Genomic DNA, 22293 nt, shown 5'->3' on the forward strand with positions numbered 1-22293 from the left:
CCAAACATTTAATTTGTTTTATAGTATGTTGTACTTGAGATAATGTTTTAATCCCTACAAAATGTATAGATACTTTCTGAATGGACCAATGTGAATCCCAAAATTCCAGCTTTATAGTTCCATCAGATTTTGTGCCTACCAAACCTTTAATTTTAATACCATTTAATTTTAATTTATATTTTGCTTTCTAGTCATTGATAGCTACAGAGTATCAATAATCTGTCTTCTATATCTTCCTTTTCTTTCAATTAGGCCTGATTTGTCTGTGACATGTGGATGTAGTAGAATCTCAGCAATCTTGTATCACACTTTAACCTACAGATTGTTCTTTGCATAAGCTATAATATACATATCTCCCTTGAGGTCTTCATCTATATCTTCTGGTTGTGATATGTATCCTTGAGTTGTTAGGCTCATTCTTCCAGAAACAGTCTCTAATGTCTGTGGGGTTAAAGGTCCATGAAATCCAGAGGGCATTTTATAGCATTGAAATTTTGGTGATTGTGTGAAATGTTTACCAGCAGCACACAGAGAAAGAGGAACCTGACTATCTAGATGAGGCCTGACAGGCTATGGTCATGTAGTGGGGAAGTGGTCCCCCTCTGTCAGAGGTCTAAAGGAGAATAATAGGGTGAAATAGGGAGGGAGGGTGGGAACAGGAAGTTCAAAGTGAGGAGATAACAATCGGAATGTAATCTGAATAAATTATACTTTTAAATGTGAGAAAAATATGTTTAATATCTTCTATTTTTACAGGATTTCAGACTAGTTGTTCATTTTTTGAATTTTCATCTTTTTTTTTTATTTGTTCCCAGGTAACTTGAAGAGAGTGGGGGCTGTCTTTCCTCAATTTCATCAGGAGGTGGTGCTGTAGGTTCAATGGGCTGTCTATCTTGAGCCTTAATTTCATTATGTACCATAGGCTCACAATTAAGCATGTCCTGCTCTCTTATTTCCATCCTCTTTTGTCTTTCAAGACTTTGTCCTACCTTAGCTAATATTTCTTGTTGTACAAGCAGTTTTTTTTCAACCATTTGTGAGAGGAAATATACACATGTTGCACTTGAACGTAGGGAGGGTTTTAAACAGTGGTCACAATTGCAATAAGCACTGCAATCACTGTTTCAACCCATACTCTTTGACTTTAGGTATCTGAAATGGGGACCTTACACATAGCCAAGGTTATGAATGATTTCTCAAAAAATTATCATGTCCATGAAAAACTAAAATTGTAACTTCTAAACACAAGCAAGATTTACTAATGTACATTTAAGTTCCTGGTTCAAGTTGTGATTATCAACTACAATAGCACAGTATAGTTGGGAGAACCCATGACATTTCATGCAAAAGCTTAAGTATCTACAAGTTCATTTCCAAAATTGATCTTTATATGTTTATGTTATCATTTATTCTTCAGTATTTGTACATGAATAAATATTATTCTCACATATTCAAGTACTGGAGCTAGGAAGACAGTGCTGCCTGGGCAAACCAGAATTCAGGTAAGTGTAGAGTAGGTGTGGATGCCATTTTCTAATTGCAGCCCAGGAAACTGGGGAAAAACAAGGAATTTGTTGAGCAACATGCCTGGTAAAATCATCAATATGAGGAGAATATGGAGTCAATTGAGACATGCCAACTCAGAGATTAATGTGAAAGGCTGATTGAGGAAGAGCTGTGTTACCAAGTTCATTTCCGGACAAGCACATATACACATGTGCATAGTCATCCTCACATATATGCAAGCATATGCACATCACACACATAGATACGCACAAAATATAACATCTCCAATATTTAACTATTATTAAGAATGTCATTGCTGTGATCAACTGTTAACATTACACAGTGAAGATGGCTGTTCTGTTAGAAAACATCTAAAGAACATAATTTCCATCATGTGGGAGTGAGCATCCCCACTACCTAAAAACTTCTTAGTAACACTGATGCTATATTAAAAATGATATATTCAAAATAATCTACATTTTTAATTGAAAAATTCATATGACTATTCTAATCACACTTCTGTCACTTAAGTCTTCCCAGGTCCTCTTTTCCTCTTCACTCACTCAGATCCACAACCTTTCTCATTTTAGAAAACAAACCAACGAGCCTACCTTTTATAAATATATTTTAGTGTAGTTCAAGAAATAAATATTAAATTATGCTTTTAATTTTGAAATTGTGATGCTCTCTGTCATATTGACTAAACTGATTGTGGAACAGTGTGTACTTTAATTAATTATTGTGAAACATTTGCTTATTTTAAATGCCTTCATTTCATGTTATTTATTGTTTAAAAAGCAGAAAGTGGTAGATAATATCACATATTTTAATGTACAAAATCCACTGTTATATTAACAGTATTTTTGTAATATGTATGTTCTTAAATAAGTAAAATTTATGTACTGATATGAGCAATTCATTTATAGTAAAATGTCTAAACTAACACATATACATTATATCATCAAATTATTTAAAGACTTCTAAATATATGTGTATATTAAGAATGTGAAACAAATTGCTTAAGATAGGTAAGATTTTTAAAGGGTGCCTAATTGTTATTACTATAGAGCATAGTCATCAGACCTATAAACCTCTTCATATTAAGATGTAAGATATTATACATTATTGCTTGTTTTTATGCAATTAAACTTGCATTTTTGTCTTTTCATGTCTAAAGAAAAAGAAAATAAATTGTTAAATGCAAAGTAGGATTGTCAAGTAAAGCAATATACTGTTTAAATACCTTATTAAACAGAAGTCTCACCAATATTTAAAAGTTAAAGTACATTTGAACACAGTCAGTGTAATAAATAACATATAACTCATTCATTACAAATGTTATTATTTATTTCCAAAAGACATCATACACTCATCTATTTATTAAGTTGTCAAACTTTAAGATATATTTAAATTTTGTATTTTCTTAATGATTCAAATAATGATATTTCAAAGTTCATTGAAGTAACTTTTTAGATTAAATTACATATCAAATTATTTGACTGTCTGATTTGTTTCTTTATGTCAAAAAGGTAAATATTGAGACTATAACTTTTAACCACAAAATCTAGAATTTACTGACCGAACATAAATGTTCCTGAGTGTGGACTGGCTTATAAGTGTGTTAGAAATTTGTCTGCTGTGAAGTTAGCATGAGAATAACTTAATTTCTATGGCTTTTTTTACAGCGTCTTTTACCTCTTTGTTCCTGAGACTGTATATCATCGGGTTTAACATGGGAATCACCAGTGTATAGAACACAGATACAACTTTTTCCTGTTCTACGGAATACTGGGTACTTGGCTGAATGTAATTAAAGCTTAAGGTGCCATAGAAGATAGTCACCGCAGTCAGGTGAGAAGCACAGGTGGAGAAGGCTTTCTGTCGTCCAGAAGCTGAGTGAATTCTCAAAATGGCCACAGCAATGAATGAGTAAGATATGACCACAATCAAGAGAGTGCCAATAGCAATTACTCCAGAGAATATCAAGAGCAAAAACTCATTCATGGAGGTATCCGAACACGAGAGTAGCAGCAGAGATGGTATGTCACAGAAGAAATGACCCACGACATTGGGTCCACAAAATGACAGCCTACCCAAACTAATGGTGTGTGTCAGCGAGTTAACAGTTCCACCTATGACTGAGCCAGTGACCAGCATGATACACTTTCCCTTAGACATGGCCACAATATACAGCAACGGGTTGGCAATGGCCACATAACGGTCATAAGCCATCACTGACAGCAGGAAGCCTTCTGTGGTAACAAGCAGCCCAAAAAACAAATGTTGCACAATGCAGGCAGAGAAGGAGATTGTTTCTGTCACTACCAAGAAACTAGTCAATATTTTTGGTGCAATGACCGATGAATAGCAGGCATCTACAAATGAAAGACAACTGAGGAAAAAGTACATGGGAGTGTGAAGTTTAGGAGAGATCTTGATTAAGAGAATCATGCCCAGATTCCCTACCAAGGTAGCAGTATAAACCACCAGGAATAAAACAAAGAGTACCATCTTCAGCTCAGCACGATCAGTCAAGCCCAAAAGGATAAACTCAGTAACAACTGTACAGTTCTCAGAAGCCATTCCCTTTTTTCAACCTGAGGAGGCAAAGACAAGAGCTTAGTGTATACATGGAAAAATACGGTATTTATTAAGCTGAAGAAGAGACACAATACACTGTGTAATAATACTTAAATAATAAATAAATGCTGTATTGCTTGACCAACATTTCTCCATTTGAGAATATTAGAGTAGATGTAATGTCTCCTAGGAAACGGTAAAAACACGTGTGTGGACACAACTGAGGCGGAAAGGGAGCTCTAAACAGAAGGACACAGGGCATAAGAGTCAACTAATGTCTCCTAGGAAACGGTAAAAACACGTGTGTGGACACAACTAAGGCGGAAGGGAGCTCTAAACAGAAGGACACAGGGCATAAGAGTCAACTAATGTCTCCTAGGAAACGGTAAAAACCCGTGTGTGGACACAACTAAGGCGGAAAGGGAGCTCTAAACAGAAGGACACAGGGCATAAGAGTCAACTAATGTCTCCTAGGAAACGGTAAAAACCCGTGTGTGGACACAACTGAGGCGGAAAGGGAGCTCTAAACAGAAGGACACAGGGCATAAGAGTCAACTAATGTCTCCTAGGAAACGGTAAAAACACGTGTGTGGACACAACTAAGGCGGAAAGGGAGCTCTAAACAGAAGGACACAGGGCATAAGAGTCAACTAATGTCTCCTAGGAAACGGTAAAAACACGGGTGTGGACACAACTAAGGCGGAAAGGGAGCTCTAAACAGAAGGACACAGGGCATAAGAGTCAACTAATGTCTCCTAGGAAACGGTAAAAACCCGTGTGTGGACACAACTAAGGCGGAAAGGGAGCTCTAAACAGAAGGACACAGGGCATAAGAGTAACTAATGTCTCCTAGGAAACGGTAAAAACACGTGTGTGGACACAACTGAGGCGGAAAGGGAGCTCTAAACAGAAGGACACAGGGCATAAGAGTCAACTAATGTCTCCTAGGAAACGGTAAAAACACGTGTGTGGACACAACTGAGGCGGAAAGGGAGCTCTAAACAGAAGGACACAGGGCATAAGAGTCAACTAATGTCTCCTAGGAAACGGTAAAAACCCGTGTGTGGACACAACTAAGGCGGAAAGGGAGCTCTAAACAGGAGGACACAGGGCATAAGAGTCAACTAATGTCTCCTAGGAAACGGTAAAAACCCGTGTGTGGACACAACTAAGGCGGAAAGGGAGCTCTAAACAGAAGGACACAGGGCATAAGAGTCAACTAATGTCTCCTAGGAAACGGTAAAAACACGTGTGTGGACACAACTGAGGCGGAAGGGAGCTCTAAACAGAAGGACACAGGGCATAAGAGTCAACTAATGTCTCCTAGGAAACGGTAAAAACCCGTGTGTGGACACAACTAAGGCGGAAAGGGAGCTCTAAACAGAAGGACACAGGGCATAAGAGTCAACTAATGTCTCCTAGGAAACGGTAAAAACCCGTGTGTGGACACAACTAAGGCGGAAAGGGAGCTCTAAACAGAAGGACACAGGGCATAAGAGTCAACTAATGTCTCCTAGGAAACGGTAAAAACACGTGTGTGGACACAACTAAGGCGGAAAGGGAGCTCTAAACAGAAGGACACAGGGCATAAGAGTCAACTAATGTCTCCTAGGAAACGGTAAAAAACACGGTGTGGACACAACTAAGGCGGAAAGGGAGCTCTAAACAGAAGGACACAGGGCATAAGAGTCAACTATGTCTCCTAGGAAACGGTAAAAACCCGTGTGTGGACACAACTAAGGCGGAAAGGGAGCTCTAAACAGAAGGACACAGGGCATAAGAGTCAACTAATGTCTCCTAGGAAACGGTAAAAACACGTGTGTGGACACAACTGAGGCGGAAAGGGAGCTCTAAACAGAAGGACACAGGGCATAAGAGTCACTAATGTCTCCTAGGAAACGGTAAAAAACACGTGTGTGGACACAACTAAGGCGGAAAGGGAGCTCTAAACAGAAGGACACAGGGCATAAGAGTCAACTAATGTCTCCTAGGAAACGGTAAAAACCCGTGTGTGGACACAACTAAGGCGGAAAGGGAGCTCTAAACAGGAGGACACAGGGCATAAGAGTCAACTAATGTCTCCTAGGAAACGGTAAAAACCCGTGTGTGGACACAACTAAGGCGGAAAGGGAGCTCTAAACAGAAGGACACAGGGCATAAGAGTCAACTAATGTCTCCTAGGAAACGGTAAAAAACACGTGTGTGGACACAACTGAGGCGGAAAGGGAGCTCTAAACAGAAGGACACAGGCATAAGAGTCAACTAATGTCCTCCTAGGAAACGTAAAAACCCGTGTGTGGACACAACTAAGGCAGAAAGGGAGCTCTAAACAGAAGGACACAGGGCATAAGAGTCAACTAATGTCTCCTAGGAAACGGTAAAAAACCCGTGTGTGGACACAACTAAGGCGGAAAGGGAGCTCTAAACAGAAGGACACAGGGCATAAGAGTCAACTAATGTCTCCTAGGAAACGGTAAAAACCCGTGTGTGGACACAACTAAGGCGGAAGGGGAGCTCTAAACAGAAGGACACAGGGCATAAGAGTCAACTAATGTCTCCTAGGAAACGGTAAAAACACGTGTGTGGACACAACTGAGGCGGAAAGGGAGCTCTAAACAGAAGGACACAGGGCATAAGAGTCAACTAATGTCTCCTAGGAAACGGTAAAAACCACGTGTGTGGACACAACTAAGGCGGAAAGGGAGCTCTAAACAGAAGGACACAGGGCATAAGAGTCAACTAATGTCTCCTAGGAAACGGTAAAAACCCGTGTGTGGACACAACTAAGGCGGAAAGGGAGCTCTAAACAGGAGGAGACAGGGCATAAGAGTCAACTAATGTCTCCTAGGAAACGGTAAAAAACCCGTGTGTGGACACAACTAAGGCGGAAAGGGAGCTCTAAACAGAAGGACACAGGGCATAAGAGTCAACTAATGTCTCCTAGGAAACGGTAAAAACACGTGTGTGACACAACTGAGGCGGAAAGGGAGCTCTAAACAGAAGGACACAGGGCATAAGAGTCAACTAATGTCTCCTAGGAAACGGTAAAAACACGTGTGTGGACACAACTAAGGCGGAAAGGGAGCTCTAAACAGAAGGACACAGGGCATAAGAGTCAACTAATGTCTCCTAGGAAACGGTAAAAACACGTGTGTGGACACAACTAAGGCGGAAAGGGAGCTCTAAACAGAAGGACACAGGGCATAAGAGTCAACTAATGTCTCCTAGGAAACGGTAAAAACCCGTGTGTGGACACAACTAAGGCGGAAAGGGAGCTCTAAACAGAAGGACACAGGGCATAAGAGTCAAATAGTGTCTCCTAGGAAACAGTAAAAACACGTGTGTGGACACAACTGAGGCGGAAGGGAGATCTAAACAGAAGGACACAGGGCATAAGAGTCAACTAATGTCTCCTAGGAAACGGTAAAAAACACGTGTGTGGACACAACTGAGGCGGAAAGGGAGCTCTAAACAGAAGGACACAGGGCATAAGAGTCAACTAATGTCTCCTAGGAAACGGTAAAAACACGTGTGTGGATACAACTAAGGCAGAAAGGGAGATCTAAACAGAAGGACACAGGGCATAAGAGTCAAATAATGTCTCCTAGGAAACGGTAAAAACCCGTGTGTGGATACAACCGAGGCGGAAAGGGAGATCTAAACAGAAGGAAACAGGGCATAAGAGTCAACTAATGTCTCCTAGGAAACGGTAAAAACACGTGTGTGGATACAATCGAGGCGGAAAGGGAGATCTAAACAGAAGGACAGAGGGCATAAGAGTCAAATAATGTCTCCTAGGAAACGGTAAAAACCCGTGTGTGGACACAACTAAGGCGGAAAAGGAGCTCTAAACAGAAGGAAACAGGGCATAAGAGTCAAATAATGTCTCCTAGGAAACGGTAAAAACACGTGTGTGGATACAACTAAGGCAGAAAGGGAGATCTAAACAGAAGGACACAGGGCATAAGAGTCAAATAATGTCTCCTAGGAAACGGTAAAAACCCGTGTGTGGATACAACCGAGGCGGAAAGGGAGATCTAAACAGAAGGAAACAGGGCATAAGAGTCAACTAATGTCTCCTAGGAAACGGTAAAAACACGTGTGTGGATACAACTGAGGCAGAAAGGGAGATCTAAACAGAAGGACACAGGGCATAAGAGTCAAATAATGTGTCCTAGGTTTTCTAATAAAGCCTCAAGAAACCATACTATTTCATATTTACCTAAAATTTTTAGCATATATTTAAGCATACACACACACACATATATATTTGCCTTTAGTACCGACAGTGGTTGCACAAGAACCATATGCTGATAAAATTCCTAGTTCTAAGCATAAGAATCCTACTCTTGATAATGGTAGTCCAAAAGACTCTATACTGCCGTTGCCTTTATTGTCTCTAAGCGGTTGAAGGTAAGCCACTGCTGATGACGATATCATGCGCTTTGGACAGAGTTTGAGCTTCATCTATGTTAACAGCTTCCTGTCTCTGTTCTAGCTCCAACAGTACCAGAATTCCTATGCAATCTGCCAAGGGAGGGAAGCGATCGACAGTGTTATAGAGAGGTGACTGCTATGACCCACAGCAACGAACACTCCGGCAAAGACAGTCACAAAGGTGCAGTCGTGCCAGACACATGATGGCAACAACCATCAATAGTACAGGTAGACTTAAGGCCAAATCAACAGGAAGGATATCTTGCTGAATATTAAAAACCTAGCCAGCTTCACTGGGCCTGTGGTGTCATGGACATTTGAAAATAATATGCTACAGCTACCATTCTAATCCAGATCAATTCATCATTACATTCTATACATTAATCTTGTAACTACGTATGACTCATAAAAAAAAAATGACTCTGTTTGCATCAAATGAAGACCAACAGCTTGTCACGAGTCCAGCCCCAATGAATATTCTACATCTAAGTTCCCACATCTTTGGTTCAGAGAACAAAGCAGAGGAGAGTGTGGAAAGATGTACAAGTCAGATCCGCAACATTTTCTGTAAACAGGCTCTCCCTGAAACATGTGTATAAAGCAAGCCAAGGAGCAACGAGGAGCAATGGCAAACTAGTGTATTTGTCCACAAGAAAATGGGAAGTTTCCAAGGGTCAAATTCAGGCAAACAATGCACAGACAAGTAATACATAATGACCGGTTGGAGAAAGAGAACTCTCCTGAGACAGTTTCTCTCCTGAGAACTGTACAATTGTTATTGAGTTCCATTTCTTCCATGGGAAAGTGCACCTTGAAAGTTATCCAATAAAGAGCCGGGCGTGGTGGCGCACGCCTTTAATCACAGCACTCGGGAGGCAGGGGCAGGTGGATCGCTGTGAGTTCGAGGCCAGCCTGGTCTACAAAGTGAGTCCAGGATGGCCAAGGCTACACAGAGAAACCCTGTCTCGAAAAACCAAAAAAAAAAAAAAAAAAAGAAAGTTATGCAATAAAAAGTGGTTAATCCTGAAACCCTATGCGCAAAATACACTCAGAAAGATATACGTCCATACACACACACACATACACACACCAATGTTACAATAAAAAAAAGTGTGTCAGTGTAATAGTGAGGGAAAGTGAGGAAATAGAAATGTAGTAATGATTTAATTATATCGTAATTAAAATATTAACTAAAGAAAAAAGATTTAACACATTCAAGACTCCAATTCTTAACATCTTTTTTAACAATTATTTTACCATGTTTAATATTTGTAATTTTATGGGTAATATGCACCATTTAATTCCCGTAAACAAAAAATATTATGTTAACTTGGAAATTTACTACTTGACTTTCACTTTTCAGTGATACACATTGATTTTGCTTTTATTGAATTGTATATAAAAAGTTTTTAAAATAATTTATTATGGATGTCAAAAATATATAAGTATATTTTTCAAACACATGGGGTACTTTACTGTTTTTACATTGTTTTTGTTTGTTTCCTTTTAAAGCTCTTTTTATTAATTATTTTATTTTTGTACATATGCATTTCTACTTTTACACATATATACAATCGATTACCTATGACAAGAAAAACTGTGAAACACTCAGGAATTATATAAATATTACATTCTTAGTGTTTTGGCTATTTGTATTTGACAGGCTTGAAGAAGACATCTTTCCTATCTTGATGCATCTAAATTTCAGAATGTAAATCAACCTCCATCACATATTGTCATTACTGACTTAGAACACCTATCTAGACCTAAAAACATCTTAACTCCTAAACAATTAAACTTCATTGTAAAACTAAGCTACCTGGTCTTCAACTCCCTCAGAGACTCGGGAAGGAGTAAACTTGATTATCTGAGTATGCCGAGAGCGCAGGTTAGTAGCTTTCCAAATTAAAAGATGTTAGAGACAGTTTTGTACCTGAATAGTAACCCAAAACTCTCTATAACGTTGGAGCATCATCTTCAGCCTTCTGGCCCAATACATCTGACAGACATATTTGTGAGACAGGAACAATTGAGGACTTGCTTACCCTGTCTTGGCAGAATTTGGCCATCGACTCTACCTGCACCCAAGCTTGCCCTTTTTTTAAGCAGAATTCTGTCTGTGGTAGAAATGAGGACCTTTTGCCCAGTGGCTACTTTGCACATTTGAGGCCATCTCCATAAGGAGGTTCTTTGATGCTCATCATATTCTTTGAAGTAGGCTGGGTGTTCCCAGGAGTTAACCTGTCTCTTTGTCAGTGAGTCTTTAAGGTAATAAAAATGTTTTTAAATGCCATATTCTGCATTGTGATAAAAGTAAACTAGCAATTGCTATGACAATGATTTAACCTACTAACATTTAATTTAGAACTGTATAATGCTTGTGAGAAATTATATGCTTTCAGAACAACAACAACAACAGAAAAAAAAAAAAAAAAAAAAAAAAAAAAAGAACCAGACACTGACATTGGATCAGGCCTGGCAGGATGCATTCCTCGCATCATACTGGACATTGACATCCTGTTTGGAGAAAGTTGTTGAAAAGAAACAAGGGGGAAATATAGAAATGTACAGGGAACAAAAAGTGGATTAGTGAATCTACTCCTCAACTTACTGCCTCAATTGTCACTCACAAGATATTTTTAATTCACTGATATAGAATTTTGTATATAGATGCAAAATAAGTTCTAGGTACGGTGGTATAGAATTCAAATGTAAGATCATTCTTCACACACATTATATATATTTCTACTCTAATACGAGTTATTGTACCCATATGTCTCAATTATAATACAAGGTTTACTTCCAATGCTTTGAAATTTCTGTCAAGCTGCTTAGGAGAAATAAGTTATACAAATTATATGTTCGTGTATTAAATCGTGGTCACGTCAATTGATTTTGTTTTTGAAGAAAATGCATAGAAATATTTTTGTGGTGTCAAATGTTTCTATGTAACTCTCAAGTGCCTTTCTCTACAGAAAGATGAAAGGTCCAAGAGGTATTCTCAATGAGAGGAAGTAGGCCACTTAAGTTCAGACTTTCTGTACGTTATCATTTTAAATATAGAATGCTAACAGAAACAGTAAGTATAGGTCTGTCAGTTATTCTAAGATAACAAAGAGAGAATTGGAATCACACAACTATAAGGACAGATGTCTTATCTTGTTTCAAAGCAAAAGCTTCAAAAAACCTTCAGATTAAACAGATAGAAATATTTAGAGTAAATATAACTTACATTTCTATTCATGTTTACTATTGATTTATAAATATTTACATAAGTAACATATAAGTTTTCATGTATAATATTTATGATATACCAAATTTTAATTGTGTATATTATTTTTCCATACAAACATGTAAGTTAACATTTTAAATGCATATAATTGGAACTCTCAATTGACCTGCAATTCTTTTATTGCTTAATTAAGTCTCCATCACAAATAATTAAGTTCTATTATTCAGTAGTTGATTAAACTTATTTTATGAGTTTTTCCTCTTGAATAGAACTCACTTTTATTTATCTAGATTTGTTTCAATTGTCCACATCATATTTGTAGATAAAAATGAAGAGATAAATGACTAAATGTTTTTCTCTATATCACTTTTACTAACTTAACATACTTAATATATTGTAATTGTAGTAAAGAGAGATGGATTGACATTATCCTTCCCCGGGATTCAGTATGTTGCTATAACTTAGTGTATTACATTGGTGGAGCCATCTAATTTTTTTCTCAGCTTTGCAACAGATGCATTGTAAGTGCTGAATTGTCTACCAATAATAATATAGATGGCTAAGTCAGAAATATATACCTAGTCAAAACCTATATGAATATTTTTATTTATTTACCTTGTTTTATATTTTGGAGGATTGGTAAACATCACATAATTATAAATAATGTAAAATGTATTAATTTAGCAAATGGCACTAAGTTTAAACCTGTAACTTCTTTGAGATGAAAATTAACTGAAGAGAGGCAATGTCCAACCAATGTCTTGCCCAACCCAAGACCCATCCCGTGAGAGAGAGCCAACCCCTGACACTATTAAAGATACTCTGCTATGCTTTCAGAAAGGAGGCTAAGAAGAGAGAGTCCTCTGAGAGGCTCCACACAGCAGTGGTTTGAAACACATGAGACTTATGGGCAAACATTGTGTGATGCATAAGAAGTCTTCTAGAGAGTGGGAGGAAGGAGAAAAGAATATGGAGGTGACAGGAGACCCACAAGAAGACCAACAGTACCAACTAACCAGGGCCCAGACAGCCTTGTGCAGACTGAAGCACCAACCAAGGAGCATGCATGGACAGGACCGATGTCCTCTACGTAGATGCAGCCAATGGAAGGCTCAGGCATCCTGTGGGTCTACTAGAATGGGGAGTGGAGCTGTCTCTGTCATAGACTCTGTTGCCTGCTCTTTCATTGCTGCCCTCTGGAAGGACTGCGTTGCCAGGCAGCTGGGGAAGAGGACAAGCTCAGTCCTGAGGTAACTTGATGAACTGGCATGCTTGGAAAGGGGGGAAATCCTTTTCTGAGGAGTAGAGGAGGGGGAGGGAGAGGGAGAGACTGTGGGACTGGGAGGTGTAGAGGGGTGAGGCTATGATCTAGATGTAAAGTGAATATACATGGATAGATAGATAGATAGATAGACAGATAGATACATACATACATACATACATACATACATACATACATACATGAATATATATGAATATTTTTAAATTATCTTCATTGAAACCACCATAATAACAAAAATATAAGACTTATCAAGAAATCTTTATAATACTAAAATTGAACTTAACAGAATAGTACGTTTTAAAGTTCTAAACCGACACTTCCAAACTACAAGCAAATGATTAAATAGAATGAAATACGTTAAGATTTTTAACTTAAATTTTCAGGACTTGGGGCATCTCCAGACAAAGTGATAAAAAGGCCAACTTGATTAGGAAACAGTCTCTACCAGGACAGGCAATAGTTGGTTTTCCAGCATGTTAGAAAATTGTGTAGGGAGAGTTCGCTTTTAACTCTCGGACCCATCATTTCAATCCATAATGAAAGTTTTTTTTTCAGAGAATATCTATCATGATAGATGGTTATAATTCACAAACACATTTAAGTAAACTGAGATCCAGATATAATTTGGAAATTTATTCATATAGATTATTATTGAGTCTCAGCCAGCATATAAAATGTAAAAGACAAATCAAAGTAAAAACAAATCATGAAAGCATTGACTTAATGATTTCTAACATTCTAACCAACATACAGGTGCATCAGATAAAAAATACACTCCTAAATAATATACTTAATGTGAAATAATCCAAATAATGAGGGAGAAATTTTTACAGTATAAATCTAACTTGCCTGCTGGTTGTGGTGGCACAAACCTGTAGTCCCAGCACCTTGCGAGTCATCAGCATGGAGGTCTCTGTGGGTTCTAGGCCAGCCTAACCTACAGAGTGAGTCCAGGACAGCCAAGTCTACACAAAGAAAATCTGTCTGAAAACCAAAACAGAAATAACAAATAAATAAATAAATATAACTTACTGAATATCAATTTATAGGTTAAGCTTTAAAGACACTGGACCTTTCTCCATGTTTTTCCCATATTAAAAATAACTTTTAGAAAAAATAGGTTTTAGTTAATTCTATTGTAATTAAACTATTGAATTATATCAGAGTATGTAACTGAAGGTGACCTAAGGTAAAATGATTAAATAAAAATATAAGCTATACACAACCAATTACACAAGCAACAAATTAATAAAATTTAAAATGTTTTTTTCTCTAACAGAACAAACTAGGTAAGAAAATCATGGATATATAAATATTCTGTCAATGTCTGGTGAGCTCTTGAATACAGAGCAGGTGGATTGGCAGATGAAGGCTGAAGAAACACTCTGTTCTCAAGGGACCTCGGGATTTCCCGTGACTCAAATATTTCCCAATTGTATAATTAACTACAAGTCAATAAGGAACAGAATACATAGCATTTTGAATCCATTAAAATGTTAAAGAAACAATAATTGAAACAGTTGAGTGCTATTGAGTATCACCTCAGTGACATAGGTATTACTGGAATTAACACCACTGGTGTTTTTATGAATAAGTTCAAGGTGCGACACATGACAACTGTTTGTACTTTTATATCTCTCTCTCTCTCTCTCTCTCTCTCTCTCTCTCTCTCTCTCTCTCTCTCTCTCTCACACACACACACACACACACACACACATACACACACACACACACACATACACACACACACACACACACACACACACACACACGGTTCATCTATTTAGGGGATCATGGACTTGATATTTTTCAGAGAACACAAATAGGCCTGACAGGAAAGGTAAACTGGATCTAGGAGAAGTTGTAGACTGTGAATGATATGGCCAAGACACACTTTAAGAAATCCTCAAAAAACTAATGTAAAAATTAGGGGTGATATCTCAATTAAATAAATACTACAGGCTAAGGGCTTATAAATGCAAAACAAAAACAAGTCCTGAATAAGTATACAGAACAAATAATTAAAACCTTAATATGAAATGCTCAATGCCTTTAGTCATCAGAAAATACAAATCAAAACGACTCTGAGATTCCATCTTACACTCATCAGAATGGCGAAGATCAAAAATTCAAGTGATACCACATGCGGACGAGGATGTGGAGAAGGAGGAACACTCCTTCATTGCTAGTGGACTGCAAACTTGTACAACCATTTTGGAAATCTCTCTGGTGCTATCTCAGAAAATTGGAGATAGGGCTTCCACAAAAGCTAGCTATACCACTCCTTGGAATATACCCAGAAGATGCTCCACCACACAAGGACATATGCTCAACCATGTTCATAGCAGCCTTATTCATAATAGCCAGAACATGGAAGCAGCCTAAATGTCCCTCAGTTGAAGAATGGATAAAGAAACTGTGGTACATTTACACTATGGAATACTACTCAGATATTAAAAACAAGGAAATCCTGAAATTTGTGGGCAAATGGCTGGGACTAGAAATTTTTATAATGAGCAGAAAGACTCACATGGTATATGCTAACTTATAATTGGGCACTAGCCCAAAAGCCATGTCCCACGAAAGTCTTCACTTACCAGGAGATTGGGATAGAAGTAAGGACATCCTACTGAGACTCTAGGTAAAATAAATATAGGAGATGGGGAAATAGAAGGAACCAGAGGCTCCTAGAAATCTTAGGAAAAACATCGTGATGGGTGGATCGGGGCCCAGGGGATCTGCTCAAACTATTGCACTAACCAAGGACAATACAATAGTAAACATTGAGCCCCTACTCTGATTTAGCCAATGAACAGGACATTCTCCACAGTTGTGTGGAGAGCGGAAACTGACTCTGACATGAACTCTGGTGACCCACATGTGACCATCTCCCCCTGGTGGCACTCAAAGAAAGAATAAGCAGGCTACTAAGATGAGACTTGACAGCCTATGACCATATAGTAGGGAAGAAGGTCCCCCTAGGTCTTAGACCTAGTGGAGGGGAATAGAGTGAAAGCGGGAGGGAGGGAGGATTGGGAGGATACAAGTGATGGGATAACAATTGAGTTGTAATTTGAATAAATTAATAAAATAAAAAATGGGAATTAAAAAATTAGGGTTGTAAAGAATAAATATCAGTTCATAAAACAAAGGTACAAATAACATTATACACACTGATATTATATATTCAAATACGTGTGTGTGTGTGAGAGAGAGAGAGAGTGTGTGTGTGTGTGTGAGAATATTTGGAGGAAGGAAAAGAAAGGAAGAAATAATATAATTGTATTATAATCTCAAAAATAAAATTTAAAAAATAAGTTAATATGAAGTTGGTTGTTTGAAATGATAAGCGAATTGACTTAAACAATCCTTACTTAAACAAACCACAAAAACATATACTAGTAAATACAATAATAATAAATAAAAACATTATATAGATTTAATGCAATTTGGAAAACAATTATGAACATGATTAAAATCATAATTTTTCAATGCCAAAATATTGAGAAAAATAAAAATGTTTAATTACTGTAGGTACTGGGTCTAAGTCTCTTCTTTCCTTCCAGTTACTCTCAGTAGTGTCTTAAGTAGATGAATATTGAAGTAAAATTTCGCTAACTTTTTGGTTGTGGTGTCTAATTCATTCCTTTCATTATAATTAATTTTCTTTGTGAGTGAAGGTAGAATGGAATAAACATTTTTGTCCACTCAAATGAAGAAACAAGTTGGTTTTATGTCATTAAAGAATATTGGTCAAAAATAAAAATCTCAGTAAATTATATAATACCATCTGAAAATAAGTTTAATTTAATCAGTGATGAGGCAGCAAAAAACTTCAGCTCGGAAAACAGCATAGATCTGTACCAGAAGTATATATTCACCCTCTTCCTGAGGCCTCACGCTCTCAGCAGAAAGTAAAACCCAACACTTATGAGCTGATTTCTAGTACTGCTGCCAACCACCACAGACTGCACTGCATTGTTAGAGGTCCAAAGTATAATTAGGGTCCTTGAGGTGGATTTCCTGAGTTTCTACCCGATGCTTAGACAATATATTTCTATCGCTCTATTGTGCATTATACATGAGAATTTAAAGGCCCAGAGTTTACTTTCATGGAAAATGGCAGCTGTCTGTCTCCAAATCTCACTATGATAACTCAGTGTAAATGGAGGTTCATTCAAAACATTAGTTTTTCTGTCATTAATTAGAATAGATTATTGATTTTACTGGTTTTATATGTTAATAAATGGTATTTATTAATGAAATATTAGATATAACATATTCTAGATACTTCATTGTAAATATTATAAAAAATTGAACAGTTATCAAAATAGGGCATATTAATGTTCAGAGCCATCATGTGGGAGCTGCAAGTGTAAAACGATTTGTGACTCATCACAATGTCTTAGTAGTGTTACTATTAATAAAGTATACACAATTAAAATTAATGATCTATGGGTAACAACATAAATCATATGTATTAGAAAGAAAATATTCATATTTTGTGTGTTTTGAGGCCTATACTATTTTCTTATTAAAGTTAATATCTTTCTTTTGTCTTATTGTGTTTGGGACTCATTACTTTTGTTTCTTTTAGTTTGGAGTGTTTAGTAAGCGTTAGTTTTATTAGAAGTAGCAATAAATCTCTTAAGCTCACCTTGTAAGAGATGTAGGAAGCCAGAGAACTTCTACTTTCTGCATTCGACAGCCCTAGGTCCCTCAAGTAAACAAAATTCTATATTTATATGTCAGGACACCTCATTGTATCTAGTGTCCTGCAAGCATGTTTTCAATACTAATGATCTAGAAATTACTGGATGCTGATGGAAAGAATCAGACCTTGACTCTCACGTTTACAAATAAGGATACTGTAAACACTGGGAGGAAGCCTGGGATCTAACATCACATTTCTGATCACACAGATGATCCCAGCCGCCCTAACTCTCTGAAGCATGGCCTCACAGGGGTGCATAGGTGGTGGAGTTTCTTCTGGCTTCTCTGTTTGTTTCTTTTGTTATTTTAAAATTAAATATTTTTACATAATTTATATAATCACACATATATACAATAAACTACCTACAGCAAGAAGAGCATTGAAACGATCAGAAAGTGTATAAATGTTACATTCTTAGTGTTTTGGTTATTTGTATTTGGTAGCCTTGAAGAAAACATCTTTCTTATCTTGGTGTGTCTAAAATTCTGAATGTAAAACAATATCTATCATATCTCATCTTTAGCAACTTAAAACATCTACCTAGACCTAAAAACATCTTAACCCCTAAACAACTAAGCTATCTGGTCTTCAACACCACTAGAGACTTAAAAAGGAATAATATTGATTACCTGGGTATACAAGGAGTGCAGGTTAGCAGCTTCCCAAATGAGAAGATGACAGAGACAGTTTGCTACCTAAGTAGTTGCCTAAAACTCTATAAAGTTGGGTCATTGTCTTCGGTCTCCTGGCCCAATATATCTGACCGACTTATTCGTGAGTCAGGAACTATTGAGGACTTGCTTAACCTGTCTTGGCAGAATTTGGCTGTTGGCACGACATGCATCCAAGCTTGCCCGTTTTTAGGCAGAATTCTGTCTGTGGTAGAAATTTTGCCGAGTGGCTTGGTTACCACATCTGAAACTATCACCGTAAGGAGGTTCTTTGATGCTCATCATCCTCTTTGAGATAAGCTGCTCCCAGATGAACCCTGAATCCCCTTGTTAAAATTTTATAAATCATTGCCTTATATTTCTATTGCAGTCATGTCGGCTATGCAGCTGTCATACATCTATCTATCTATCTATCTATCTATCTATCTATCTATCTATCATATATATATATATATATACATATATATATATATAATCATTTGTCATTCTACCTGTCTATCATCTACCTACAATATAACTATAACCTATTTGCACATGTATCTAGCACTTACCTAGAAATTTATTTTTATGTTTCATAGGATCAAAGAGATATTATCACCTGTATTATTGAGGAAAGGATATTGGATATAGCAAGATGCATTGAAGCTTATTTGGCTTCAATCCATTAGCGGCAAAAGATGCATACCTTCATATTACTAGTAAAATTGATAAAAGAGTGCAAGAGTAATTGGTGATTGAAACCAAACATAATTAATAGACTCGGTCTATCTTTGTAATTATATGTATGATACATACCATTTAATAACAATGAGTTTATATTCACGTGTCATAATTTTTAAAATTTAAATATGTTACTTATGCTTACACTGTATTCTAAAATTTGGTATTTGGAAAGTATAAAGTTCCATATGTAGTTAACTTTTGGAATCAGATCTCAAAGTAATTTTTATAAGAGCCATTAGATGTGTTTTTAATGATGTTTAAAATGTGCTTCATTGATATTATGCAGAGGTTGATAATAGTTGTGTATCTTTTCAGAAGGTGAAAATGAGCCAGGTGAACTCAACAGTGCCAGCTGAATTCATTCTGACGGGAATCACACACAATCCTGAGCTGCAGCTTCTGCTCTTGGCAGCCTTCCTGCTCATCTACGGAGTCGCCGTGATAGGCAACCTGAGCCTCATCATTTTGACCAAGCTGGACTCTCGCCTTCACACACCCATGTATTATTTTATCAGACACTTGTCTTTCATTGATCTTGGTAACTCTACTGTCATTTACCCCAAGACAATGGTGAATATAGCGATGAATCAAAATGTCATTTCTTATTATGGCTGTGCAACACAGATGGCAATCTACCTTGTTTTCATTATCTGTGAACTTTTTATATTGTCTGCAATGGCCATTGATCGCTATGTGGCCATCTGCAATCCTCTGCTCTACAGTGTGATCATGTCTGAGAGACGCTGCTTTGCACTGGTGAGTATCGCGTACATCTACAGTGTCTTCGAGACTGTGATGTTAACTACTAAGATTTTTACCTCGACTTTCTGTGATTTTAATGTCTTTAGCCATTTCTACTGTGATGATGCCCAACATGTTACTGTTACTGTGTTCAAATGCACAGGATATAGAATTAGTGATCATATTCTTTTCAGCATTTAATTTGATTTCCTCCCTCTTCATAATCTTAGTCTCTTACCTTCTGATTGTACTGGCCATACACGGGATGCATTCGGCCGAAGGAAGAAAAAAGGCCTTCTTGACTTGTGGTTCTCATCTGACTGTCGTGGTAGTATTTTATGTGCCTCTGCTCTTCGTGTCCTTACAGCCCAAATCCACCCACTCCTCTGAAACAGATAATATAGCCTCTGTGTTTTTTACTTTAGTGATTCCCATGATTAATCCCATGATCTACAGCTTTAGAAACAAAGAAGTGAAGAATGCCGTACTAAGACTCTAAGAAACGATGTAAACTGTGTACTTAATATTAAACATGGGATATTTTAATAAAATGTGATAAAGGAAATATAAGTCAATATCACAATTTTATGTTAGTATTTGATGAACAGTAAAAAAAAAACATTGTGATAACATATAGAACATTATAATGTATACTTTGTAGTCTCACAAAATACGTCTTAGATGATAGAACTCCACTGTCACATCCCCCACACAACATTTTTAGCTATTGACTCAGAAAGTGTTTAGCATTTCCTCTGAACTAATATTATGTAAAGGGAACTCAGGTTTAACTATATGTCATGCAATGTGTTTGACTGATTGCTTTGCATGGATTTTGTTTGCTTATTTTTCTTGTATTTTTAGACATTATCTGCTTGATCTTATTTTAACTTTATATTTTGAACCTAAAATCACTGTATACACAATTGATGTCCTATAGACAAACTGTCTTTGAACACCATATATCTTTAATTTGTCTGGTTTTCTATGCTATCAACATTTTAAATTTAATTAGATGCTACTTTATTTATTTTAAAGTAATTACAGGTGGTCTGCACAAGGCATTATTTATTGCACTTTATTTTCTGAATGTCATGCATTTTCAGTTACTTCTTGTCTTATTTTATTCTTTAAAATATATCAAGTCTCTGGTTACTTTCAGAATTTTGTAGACCTCTACTGACACTCAAAAGATCATAAGGAGAATTATAGGGGGTTATATATTTAACAGTTTTTAAAAAAGCACACACACACTTTAATCTACACTCCAAACACACATACACCACCACTAAGGTTTCTACTCTTAGTATTGTTTTTATTGTTATTATTTTTGTGGCTTAGTGAATTTATTAGAAAGAGTTTATATTCTTAGCAGTATGTGACAATAGGAATATCTGTGCATTTGTTATGTATATAAATTAATAATGGATAGAAGCTTTTCTCTTTCTCTACCGTGAATTAAATCTTCTGTTCTTTGTTGGTATATTTCTAGATCACATGATCAACATCACTAAGATCATGAGTTTCCAATTAATAGCTATGGTGGTTTTAGTGAGAAGGGCTCACAAAGCCTAATTATATTCGAATACCAGGTCCTCACTGGTGAGACTCTTTGGCAAAGATCAGGAGATGTGGCCTTACTGAAGGAGGTGTGTGACTAGGGGCTTGTGCTGTGGTTTCTAAACATGTAATGACTCACATTTAGCTTCTCCTGCCTCCTGTGAATCCACATGTGAGCTCTCTGTTATTGCTCTAGCACATGCCTGCAGCCATGCTCCCTGCCATCACAGCCATGGAATGGAAGGCTCCAATAAACTCTTTTTTTGTATGAGCATCTAGGTTGTGGTATTTTTTTTTTTTTTTTTGACATCAGTAGGAAAGTAACTAAGAAAATAGCCAACTATGGAAACTTCATGTCTGAAGAGCTGAAGAAATACAGACAATTTCTTAGGTGCTGGTGTATCTGTCGAAGCCTTCACTTTGGTTCTTTACCTACAAACCAGCCTCACTAAGAGAATGGAACCAAGCCTCTAAGTGCAGGGCAAGTCATATGCTCAGTTTTAAAACTGAATAGATCCAGGAAATAACACATCTGTGGCAAATAACAGCTCTTTAATCAAAAATGTCTCCTCAATATTATGGAAACCATGTGTGGTTCTGTCAATGTAATCTGCTTCACTGATCTACTCAGGTCATATACCTGAAAAAGAGTCTTCTATTCTCACTTTGCTGCACCATTGTAATGTTTTACTACATTTTAAATCTCATCTTAATACCTACAGAGAAGTGCAGCTACCATCCTTCAGAAATATGATGAATTTCTTAAACTTCTCTTTGAACATCTTCACAAGGTTCCTTTATAGTTATTGCCCCAGATGTTTGTCCTAAAGAGAGTCTATGAATTTTT

General features: G+C 37.0%; 1 protein-coding gene and 1 pseudogene across 1 annotated transcript; one reads left to right on the forward strand and one right to left on the reverse strand.

The window, feature by feature from the left end:
• Positions 1-3150: 3150 nt before the first annotated feature.
• Positions 3151-4089, reverse strand: LOC127207506 (olfactory receptor 1052). The gene has a single exon (XM_051166947.1). It carries the CDS (start codon positions 4087-4089, stop codon positions 3151-3153), a length of 939 nt encoding a protein of 312 aa, XP_051022904.1.
• Positions 4090-19454: 15365 nt separating this feature from the next.
• Positions 19455-20410, forward strand: LOC127207256 (olfactory receptor 8K5-like; annotated as a pseudogene).
• The last annotated feature ends 1883 nt before the right edge of the window (positions 20411-22293 follow it).

Source organism: Acomys russatus, chromosome 24 (assembly GCF_903995435.1).
Source record: "Acomys russatus chromosome 24, mAcoRus1.1, whole genome shotgun sequence".
Taxonomy (NCBI): domain Eukaryota; kingdom Metazoa; phylum Chordata; class Mammalia; order Rodentia; family Muridae; genus Acomys; species Acomys russatus.